General features: G+C 39.1%; 1 protein-coding gene across 3 annotated transcripts in view; it reads left to right on the top strand.

The window, feature by feature from the left end:
• Positions 1–5,539: 5,539 nt before the first annotated feature.
• Positions 5,540–11,854, top strand: part of GRM1 (glutamate metabotropic receptor 1) — a 361,608-nt gene continuing 355,293 nt past the window's right edge. For all 3 annotated transcript variants that reach the window (XM_059941898.1, XM_059941899.1, XM_059941900.1), the window contains exon 1: positions 5,540–6,239. In XM_059941898.1, coding sequence (XP_059797881.1) covers positions 5,540–6,239 — 700 coding nt within the window. The remainder of the gene's footprint in view (positions 6,240–11,854) is intronic.

The following is an 11,854-nucleotide window of genomic DNA, read 5'->3' as shown; positions in this document are numbered from 1 at the left end:
TTTCTTCACGCTGGGAACAAATTTTAATACTTCACGTGTAATATAGTTTGTAGTATAAATATGTTTCTAAATGATTTAATACTAATTAGGCTGGTTAATTGCATTTGAGAAACAGTTGCAAAATAATTACTCTCTCTACATTATATGAAGAATAAATTAGAAATATCAGTAAACTGCCTGGCTTTGATCTTCTTAAAGAAAGTCATTAAAATGAGGTGATATTTTTAGCGTTCAGGGAGAATGTATCCATTTATTTATTCAACAAATATTTTAGCAACTATCATCAACCAGATGTCTGTATTGTTTTAGACACTGGGGATACCGAAGGGAATAAAACAGACAGTAATTGTGGCCCTCACTGAGCTTCCAAAATAACTGTGCTTGCCTTATTTGCCTCAATTGTATTTTAATACTTTAAAAATAAACGTTTGGACAGTTGTGGCAGAACAGCATGTGGCCAAATGTATGTTTTCTAGTCCATCCACATTAGTCCACAGAGCCATTGATGAGTTCTAATTGCTTATGGAAGCTGATATTTTTGGTTCTATCTCTGCATAAATGGTTATAGCCTAATTTATCAGGTTAATGAAACAATTGAATATATGTAATAAATTTGGCTTACTTTAGTTCTTTTAAAATATTTTGTTTACTTTTTTAATCAACCATGTTTTATAAAAATGTTTTGAATTTCTGAAAGGAAGAGGTTTTATTTTACAATTTGTATTATTTTGGATCAGAGCATGAAGTCAATGAAGATATGGCAATTTCCCTCTTGATTTAAGCAATGTAGATAGCCAAATTGGATAAATAAACTGAAAATTCTCACTGGGGCTTAAATTATCTTGCTGAACCCATGAATTAAATATAAGAATGTAAGAAGTGTCACACTAGATTAAGTCAGTTGTCCACAGAGCATGGTATTTTATGGAGAAGCATGATATTCTCTCCCACAACGCAGATCTACCTTAAACATCCATTATATTCCCTTAGTAATACATTACATATCAGTAAGCGACAAATCAGTTTTCTACAAAGACCTTCTTTAATCCTATTTCTATTTTCAGTCAGTGCTACCTTTTCAGTAGTGAGTTTATTACCTGTTGTGTATACTTCACTTCCATATTCCAATGACTTTGTAAACTTTAGTTTTCAAAATACCCATTAGCATACCCTCAAATTTGGAATATGTGCCTGGCTTATCCCTTCTTTTCTTTCTCTGTCTTTCTTTCTTTAAGCCTTGTTCTTGCTCACCTCTTATTTTTCTCATGTGAAGAGTCTGAATTTTTAACTGATTTCATGTGGAAAACTTTACAACCTTTTGTTCATTTATTATCTAGACCAGCTGCTCTATGATGTTCTTTATGGTGGAGAGCAATGAGAATTGTGCACACATTCCTAAAGAAAGTGATCACAGTTTTGTTTATGGGCAATATCTGTTTTATTACCATATAAGGCTAATGAGCATTTTGTTGTCCTTATTGCTATAGCAACGCATTTAAATCATTGTCTTGAGATAGTATGTTGGAAATTCTTCTGCTTGATCTCCAGTATATTTTTTTATTAAATGGATTTCCCAAACCAAATTACTCCTAACACTTTTTGCCCTGCTGCAGATCACATACTGAATGTAAGATAGTACCCTACCGGCACTGAATAAATATTCATACTGATAGTACTTCTGGATTCATACACTTTAACATTCTGTAATAGAGTAGCTATTGACCTATATTTGTTAATTTGTATGTAATTCATTCTTTTCAGTTCTACTAATAGAACCTTCTCTTACATATCTCCACATGTGTTACATCATGTTTTCCTTGGTAAAGTCTTAATTTCCAGAAATTAAGCATCTTTGGATATGAAGCATGTTTGGATCATCTTGTCTTTTACTTTCTTGTGCCTTCTTCTTGACTGATTTTTGTCTTTGTGTCTTCTAAAATTTGGTCTTAAATAATTATCAATACATTTAAATGATAATTTCGAATTGACACAGTTGAAGTTAAAAATTTCCTTAACATCTGTCATATATAGTTCATGCATATGCATAAATACTCTATGTTATGATTCACAAGTTGTTCTCTTTAAATTGTTTTGTTTCAGCCAACCTGAATGTATAGTTTTTACTTGGACTGTATTGAGAACAAATAAGTCTGAATATTTAATTATTCCTTCAGTAGCAGAATCTTTTCTAACCTATGTCAATGTGGTATATTAAAAATATTTCTTTGAGGAGCATATATTAGAGCTAAATGTGGACTTCAGAGACATTCCTTTTTCTAATCCTGCAAATCATATTTGATGGTTTATATATGCACTGAAATCTTTGTACATTCATTGTATCTATGAAATATTCCAGGAAAATCATGTTTAGGCCTTAACTTACTAGAATAGAGTTATCTAAAATGGAGCTTAAATGGCTAATAGACGAAGTGAGATACTGTGGGACACCGTGAACACCTGTGGCTTGCTCTTAAAGTTGACATCTTCCTAAGGGTACAAGCAGAGAACTATTTTACCCTATGTGTGAGACAGAAACTTACCTCTTATTTTCCTTGAGTAAACATATAGTTATTTCCAAAACTGAGATCTTTTAGGCCTAAAGGATGTGTACCTGGTTCCATGCATTATTTGCTGAAAAAGAAAAAAAATTCCTATACTCTTTAGGTAACTTAAGAAAAATCCAGAAAAATCTGACATTTGGAAAAAAAGACCAGAGTCAGAACAAGAAAGAGCTTCTGTTCCTGACTGGAGGCATTTCCTGTCCTGTTTCATGGAACATGCTAAAAAGTTTTTAAAACTGCCTCATGTGGTTTGTCCCCTCCAGCCTGACCTGAGCAAGGCGATTATAAAGGGACCCCAATATGCTGATCTCTGTTCTCTGCACATGGCACAAATAGAAAGCTTTGAGCAAGAGAGGAAAGGCACACTGTCTTTCTCCTCTGAAGAAGCTGGGACACATTCTGCTCAGCCAACATGTTCCCAGAGGAATGTGATTTAACTTCCACTTTTCACACTGTAAGAAACAACACTGTAGACCTCTCCGGGAGGGTGATGGCAGCCTGAGAGGAATTTGGATAAGTGTTTTTCACTCCAGTGTTTTCATGTGATCTGACTCTCATTCTCAATTTAGTTACATCTTGACCTGGAAAATGTAGCCAAGGTTTGCCTCTCTTCATTTGGCTTACCTTGATTCATGTTGTGCCTACCTCTCCTTCCCCTACTCCCACCCCATGCAGCCTCTTCCTCCTTTCCCTTGCAACCTACCAGTAGAGCCTGTATAGATGTCTTCAAATGCATTTACTCTATTTCCCTCAGTAGGGGTTTTACTTCCAGGGAGATAAAATATGTTTGAGTCCCTGAAATACATACAAGGAATATCCACTGTAAAGCAGCCTAAGCCATTCCCCACTCCTTTCTCCAGATCTGACTATTCATATAGCTGGCAGCTTCTTTAAGAACCCTCTAGTAGTAAAGGAATTAATATTCTCCACTTATCCCTAGATTTTATCCCCTCCCCCCTCCATTAAACGACTGATTTTTATGCGTGAGATAATAGACAAGCCTTGGGTGACCTGTTTTTGTTTGTTTGTTTGTTTTTTTCCCTCCCTCCTCCCTCTTTTTTTCCTTGCGGTAAAATAGTGCTGAAGAAAGAGGGCACTAGTGTACAGCCCAGATCGCATCCTTGCACCGTCTGGATTAGAGCTGAGGCGTCTGCGAACCGAGCTTGGCCGCGGTACTCTGGCCCGGGGACCACAGCGCTGTCTACCCGGACTCAGGTCCGTCTCAAGTCCAAATTCTCCAAGCAGACCCAGGTGAGCAGACACCTCCCGGCGGGGGAACCCACCCACACTGGCAGACACAAGTCCCAATCTATGGGATTTTTCTCCTTGTCCCAGAGGCGTCCTCGATTATGTATGTCTTTTAGTCCTGCTTCCCCGGGAAGCGTCGGGACGCATGGATGCCTGGGTTGTCTTTCCTCTTTTGCCTGCCTCACCGCCCGTGCTCTTGCTCCTCGCCCGCTCCCTTTGCTCCTTTCTCGTCTCTCACCTTGAAAAAGGGAGCCGGAGAGGGACGAGAGAGAGCGCCAACTTCAGCCCCGCAGGCGGCTGAGATTTGGCGCCTCTGCCCCCTAAGTGGTAGGGTTTGAATATACCTGGAGGAGCTCTAGCTGCAAGGCGGAGAATGAGGATGGAGGGGTATTGGGGAAACGAGGAGGTGTGTGTGTGTGTGTGTGTGTGTGTGTGTAAAGAACGCAGGGAGGGGGGTTGAAAGAGTGAAGTCGGGGGTTGGCGGGGTTGGGGGCTGGGGGTTAAAGAATTGCAACTCGCTGGTCAAAGCGTCCGCAAACGGCCCTGCGGAGGAATGCCTCAGCCGCTTGACCGAGCACTGTCCAGGGTTCTGAAGGCGGCAGGGCTGAACTGCCGCCGCCAGAGCAACCCGGAAGCTCCCCTCTGTTCCCTTTCTAGCAACTATGCAAAGCCAAAGGTCTGGATTTAGGGAAGTGCAGGGGCCCCTCCATTCCCTCCCTCCATCCTGGGTCGCGGGAAACAAGTTATCTCATCTGTACCCTTTCCCCCTGAACGTCTACAATAAGCTGACTTCTTGGGCGGGGGGGAGGGAGGGGGGATGCACCAAAATCCGACATGCGGAGACTTTACCAGGCGTTGCCTTAGTAACTAATATGGATTTCCTCAAGCTGGCAAATTTATATTTACTACTTGGGTAGTATGTTAGGGTCTCTTCAACCCCTCAAAGTTAAAGTAAAATGTGCACCCCTGGTTCGAGTTTATTTTGAAGTAGCGCTTCCGCCTTCATAATGAAAGAGTTTCCAAATTTCTTCTGGGGAAAGAAGTTGATCTTTTCAAATCCGGAAAGTTCTCTAAGGTCGAAAGACGTAGCTCCTTTTTCTCCCTCTTCCCTCCTCCCCCTCAAGTCAGTAATCGTGAGGGTATTTGGAGACCTGGAAGAGACTTGGAGCTGCAGGAGGGGACGGGTCGGCGAGGCTCTGCGCCTCCCGGGACGGAGGAGGGTACTGGGGGCCGAACGCACCACCTTACACCTTGACCAGAGCTGCCGCCCAAGCTGTCCCTCCAGCCGTTATCATGGTGTCCTTCCAGCCCATATCATGAAATGGACCGGGCAACTCTTAACCAGCACTGACCCCAGAGTTTTGACACCGGTCCTGTAATAACGGAGCTTTGATTTCCTTCCTGTTTTGCCGGCAGCGTCCAGCTCACCACAGCCACCACGACTCCCATGGTACCATTGGTCAGTTTACCTGGATGCACCAGTGAAGAAGGGGGACTCGAATTCCCCTAGGGACGCCGCCAGGGCGTAAAGGTGGTCGTGGAGGACCAGGAGGAGGAGGAGGAGGGGAAGGAGGCGGGGGTGCAGAAGCTCGAGTCGTCGGACGAGCGGCATTGGCGAGGGGGGAGAAGCAGGCGTCAGGCGTCGGGTCCGCACTGTGAGCGCGCAGAGCCTGCTGGCTGGACCAGCGTGGGAACGCGGCTGGCCGGCTGTGGACGGCGTCCTCAGCATAATGGTCCGGCTCCTCTTGGTTTTCTTCCCAGCTATCTTTTTGGAGATGTCCCTTCTCCCCAGAGGCCCCGGCAGGAAACTGTTGCTGGCAGGAGCCTCGTCTCAGCGCTCAGTGGCCAGAATGGACGGAGATGTCATCATCGGGGCACTCTTTTCAGTCCACCACCAGCCTCCGGCCGAGAAGGTCCCCGAGAGGAAGTGTGGGGAGATCAGGGAGCAGTATGGCATCCAGAGGGTGGAGGCCATGTTCCACACGTTGGATAAGATCAACGCGGACCCGGTCCTTCTGCCCAACATCACCCTGGGCAGTGAGATCCGAGATTCCTGCTGGCACTCCTCTGTGGCTCTGGAGCAGAGCATTGAGTTCATCAGGGACTCTCTGATTTCCATGCGAGACGAGAAGGACGGGCTCAACCGGTGCCTGCCTGACGGCCAGACCCTCCCCCCAGGCAGGACTAAGAAGCCCATTGCCGGCGTGATCGGCCCGGGCTCCAGCTCCGTAGCCATTCAAGTGCAGAACCTGCTCCAGCTCTTCGACATCCCCCAGATCGCATATTCCGCCACAAGCATCGACCTGAGTGACAAAACTTTGTACAAATACTTCCTGAGGGTTGTCCCTTCTGACACTTTGCAGGCAAGGGCGATGCTTGACATAGTCAAGCGTTACAATTGGACCTATGTCTCCGCAGTCCACACGGAAGGTAGGCATTGCATTTGGGGAAGAAAAGTGCACAGAAAGCCAGGGCATTGCTTGATGTGCGCTTGGGATCATAGTGTTGTTCCTGTTTATTTCTAGCACTGTGGGAAGAGACTTTACCCTTCTCCGTACATGCCCATTCAGGCATTGCCTTGTGTCCTCATCCTCCTATAATTATAGTGTAGGAAAACTGTCCCATGGTGTTTCCGGGGGTAGCAGGAACCAAAAAGACACCAAACTCTCCATGAACAGTGCCCAGTTGTAGTTTTTGGACTTACATATTTGTTTGCCCTGATATTCTGAGTTTGTGTTTATTTGCCCAAGGTGTTATACTACCCTTAAGTGATGGGCTATGATTTTCCAAGCTTAATAGACTAATCCATTGTGAGCAGTTAGAAAAACAAAAAACAAAAAGCAAACTGCTGTCCTCTAAACTGGACTTGAAAGCTTTATCTTGTCATGAACAGCTGAAGGCGCTTCTTTGTTCTGGTGTGCCCCCTTCTTACACATTCATAACTTACCTGTAAATATTGGATTAATGCAGTCATCTCCCTCAATATATCAGAAACTTATGTTTTAAATTCTGGGGTTCCTTAGATACAAAGGAAAAGTAAATAATTTAAATAGTTTATTATTTTTTTCCTACTTAATATGTTAAAATTGTCCATATGCCCTCAATCTCCCCAAGAATTATCTTGTCTTATGAGCAATAGCACTGATGACCTCTTGGATTTGAATTTTGGTTTCTAGTTTGTTTGTTTTCTAACACAATGACTTTGCTTATTAGAATTTAAAGTTAGACAAATTATAAATTACTAATAAAATGATAGTAGATATCATGTTTAAAATAGCTTTTAAAAGTGAAATAGATTTTACCTGAGGTTAAAAACTTTGATTTATACAGAGTCTTACAGACATGAATTCTCGAATAATTTATTATATATAGATTTTCTTTACTCTTCTCCTCTTACCCTATACTGATTGTTGGATAAAATGAAACTTTTGAGTCATCTACTTTTAACTCCCCCAGGTTTATAGAGAGATTGAGACCCAGGTTACGAATTAATGTCCAGGACAATTCACGTGTATATGCTGGCATATGGAAGAGAATCTTAAAGGTATTGCTGCATTTATATTTCTTAATATCAAATTATTAACAAAAAGGCCATAGGTATGACTTCACATTCTTTTAACAGTTACACAGTATTCAGTTGCTGGTGTGAAGTCTGATACAGAAATTAAGAAGCATTCTTACTGAAATGGTGATATGGTTATGTTAATGAAAACTGATGCTTTAACTTTAAAGGAAGCAGAGTTTTTAGGACAAACAAAAATTGTGTAGAAATTTCAGACTTTGATTTTGGAAAAAAACAAAACAAAAAACCTTCCTGTTGCAGTTTTGTGAGTTCTAAAAACTGACTCCTATTTCTGAATCTTGATTTTTCATAGTGAACTGCCTACCTCTTTTTCAACAAAATTACATATTACTCTTTTAAGACACAGATTTAAGTTCAGATTTTAACTCCTTACATTTTTATGGTTAATGTTAATTTCCTACATTTTTTTGTTTAGTATAGTTTCCTCCAGTACTTAAATGGGCCATCTTGAAAGCACAAGTTAAAAATGTGTTAATTATAAGCATTAGAGCGATCTCTCTAAAAGGGAATGGCAAAAAGTAGATTGAATGTGATTTATTTAATTATTTAATAGTTCTCCCTCAAATGAGCTAGGTAATTGATTATAGATATTAGAAGTGTAAATACCTCCTTCAAGAAGAAGTAATACATCATTTTTACAAGGTAGTTTTATTTTCTATATTTTATTATGTCATTTTATTTTGGGGGTGGAGAGGAGTGGAGAAAAGATTCCCCCTCCCCCCTTCAATATGTTTTCCAGTTGCATCCTTTTGCTAAAAATAATTGCTAATAGTGCTTTCTGACAACTAGAGTTGTCTTTTTAGAAAATTAATTGGACTTGTGTTTACAAATTTTGTTGAGGAAGGGCTGATATTAAAATTCCACCCTTGTGTTAGTTTGGATTACTTTGTTCCCTTCTGCCTTCTGACTTGGGTTGTGTGGCAGGGATAATGTCCGATAGCATTATAATAGTTGATTACAGACTAGACTGTGTTCATAGAACAGCATCAGAGCTAACTTTGGTGTCTATTTTATTACCAAGAAATGATGCCATTCACCTTGCCTTTTATGTATATCTTATTTCTTCTCAAAGAGAATTTGTTTCCTCTCTTATTAGGTATAATTCTGTGGAAACTAAATTGCTTTTATTTTCTTCTATCTGCAAAGAAATATAACAGTGTCCTTTGTATAAGCTCCAACTGAAAATTTATTTTTTCTGAGGTTCTGCCCTCCTGCTTCTCAGGGACCCATAGTGTACTGGCCTGCAGGCACTTTCTTGCATCATCTAGTAATTTTCCTGTCTTCAGACTTGATGGGGTCACCTACTGGTGACAGTTCCCTGTCAAAAAGCAGCTAAGACCACATATCAGTGTTGTCTCTGCCATCTGGGCACTATTCAGGAAGGAAGCTAGATTGTCTGGATATTAGCAATTTGGAGTTTAGAAATTCTGGGACCTCCAGTGACCTTCACCTCTCCTTTCCGAATTAGCCATTCTCTAGTCAGTTGATCATCACAGTTTCTTTTATTAGAAGTTAGCCTAGTATAGTTCACATCAAAAGTAATAGGTGACTAGATTAGCGTACCTTCATTTCTGTGGTTACTATTGCTTGACTTTAAAACCACCGATGGAGCATCCTATTCTTTCAACAGTTTTATATCCCTTTATTATTTTACTTTATATTGAAGTTAAGCTTGGAGGTGTTTTCTGGTTTTGTTTTAATCAGTTAGAATTCACTTGTTATATTCTTTTACATACTTTTCAATCTTCTACCACGTCATTTGTGCCACACTTGTCCTCTTGTCATAACTGTCAGTTTACCTGACATAAAAAGAGGATCAGTTCACATGAAGTTACCAGCAACAGGCTCTCCAGAAAATTTTTCAGGATTATTTCCTGAGAGGAATATTGAATTAGGATCTGTCAAAGGGAGGGTACTGAAGCAACAGAGCCTTATCCACAAAGAAAAATCGAGTGCACTTTGGAGCAAGCTGCTCACCTGGCATGTGTCTTTAAATATGCTAATCATAGAATACAAAAATAGCCTACTTCTGTGAAGAATATCTCGGCCAAGGACATTGTATTCCATCCTTCTGATAAAATGTAGATTCCCCATCAAAAACCAAATTTATCATTTCAAAAAATTGTAGAAAACAATACTTAAAAAATAATTCTAGTTGATTAAATCAAAGCTTTGGATGAGTCCAAAAAGATTATTCTGTGAGCTTGTAGCTTCAAAAAGTTAAGTTTTTGGATTGAATACATTTTCATTTGTTTTACACCTTTCTCCCTTAATATTTTGTCTCATAGTGTCAGAGGAGTATATGATAAGGGATTTAGTGATGCTGCTGTATGCTTTTGTTTACAGTTATGTTTTCATTGTGGTGCACCTTTTTTTTTGGACATTTGCTTACACTTTACATGAGATTGGCCTTCTTTGGCTTCTTTTCAAAATCTGATCTTTTTCTTTTTAGAAGCTTTGCTCTATTTGATATAAAACACTCTAAAAGTCTAAAGGCATCAGAGGAAAATCCTCCTAAATCATAAGAACATCAGTTAACTATTACTTTAGCTAATGCAATTACATATAAGAATTTTATTTCTACTAAATATCATGTTTTTCTATATATGCACCAGAAAATTTCTTTATACTGTTCTTATCTCGATTCCAAACTATTTTCACAGTAAGTCACCTTAATAAATGTTCTGTTTGATCACAATATAAGGAGTAGAATGTCTTGAAAGTTTATTTAGGCCAACCAGTTAAAGATGCTTAAAACACCATTATTACATCTTTGCCCAGAAGTCGTTCCCATATGCTCTAAGTTTCCTAATTATGATTAGGATTTCTAATGAGAGTTGGAGAATATACAACTTAAATTCAGAGGCAGAATTTCACCTATTAGTCAGTTTTTCTGTTTAATGACCTGACTCCCTGAAGTTTCTATCTACTACTGGGAATCATCCAAACACTTCAAATTTCTCTTCCATGTGATATTTATTATCAATGAACTCTCTCTCTTTTATGCTGTACCTCACCAGTTCCTTCACCCATATATTCTAAGTTTTAGTTCCCTTATAATCATAGATAACTCAAGTAGATCTTAGATAAGTTATTATCCAAAAGTCTTTTTAAAAATATGAGCTGATACTAGGCTACATCTCCTTTCTTTTATGCTTGGGTAATTTTTAATATTGTTGTTATTATTATTATTCTAAGAGGAAGACTTTGTTTTTTGTTTCCTTTTAAATGTAGAATTTTTAGCTTAAATCTGCCTTATCAGTAAGTTGTGGGACTTTGATTACTTAATTCATCTTAGCATCCCAGCTTTGTGTCCTCAAGATTTGACTATATATGATAAAACTGAGTAAGAGAGAGTCAAGTGTAAATTCCCATAGCCCATTACCAGAAAACTACTAATCTGGGTGGTCACTCAGCCTGTTATGAATTTCCTTGACAGTAAGTTTTTTCATTACATACTATACCACTTTATAGATAAATAAATAAATAGCATAAAAGTAGAAAAATTATCACAGCACGTTTACAACTCTAGTAAAAAATTTACTATCCCAAAAACTGTTTATAAGAAATTTGAAGACTTGGTCTCAGTTACTAAGTTCTTTACACTCTAAAGGGATTACAGTTTGAACACATGTAAAATGAGTAAAAACAAATCATTACAGTATAGACATTTAGAAACATGAGTTTATATGTGTTTAGGGAACACTGAAAGAAAATATTGGTGAGTGTAATTAGCTAGAAAAAAGCTGGAGAAAAGGGAATTTTGATTAGTTTTTTAATATGGCATTTGTAAAAGATAAAAGCAGTAGTAAGAATGTCCCCATGGGGAATAAAATAAGCAGGTCTTCTTGGCTGAAGTGGAGAGTGTGGGCTGGGAGCTAATAATAAAGATAGCAACTCAAATGTGGGTTCTTATATTCTGTGATTCCGTGACTGTTTATCGATTTGAAGGACAAATAATGGAGAATCTTGAAGCATGAGCCAAAGAGTTTTGATTTTAAGAAAGAAATGTCAAAGCAGAGTTTGATATGATTCAAAGATAATTAAAAGAAAGTGAATTCTTACTGAAATGCATAGGGAAGATACATTGGATGGGGAGGGAGAAAACTAGCCATGAAAGTTTATGTTTGTAGAATTCTAGGTACTAGGCTGTTAAAATAATTAGGAAGAATAAAAGTACTTCAAAGGAATACTTTATAGGAGAATTCAATGTACCAAAGAGTTAGAGACAAAGAGTCAAAGATATCTTCAGTTTTGCAATCCTGAAGGACCAGGAGAATTTTGCTGTAATTAACAGGCCTGCAATAAGTAGGTTTTAAAATCACGAATCTTTATGTTTAAACAACATGGACTTAGATTTAATATGTTCAACTTGATGTGAACTTTGGCTAAGAGCACATACATTACTAGCAAGAGTGGGTGTCTGGACAGAATAAATCCAGGCACAGTCATAAGTTACCCT

This window comes from Balaenoptera ricei, chromosome 12, assembly GCF_028023285.1.
Source record: "Balaenoptera ricei isolate mBalRic1 chromosome 12, mBalRic1.hap2, whole genome shotgun sequence".
Classification (NCBI taxonomy): Eukaryota; Metazoa; Chordata; class Mammalia; order Artiodactyla; family Balaenopteridae; genus Balaenoptera; species Balaenoptera ricei.
The sequence above is the reverse complement of the archived record's forward strand: the minus strand, read 5'-3'. Positions and strand labels throughout refer to the sequence as shown.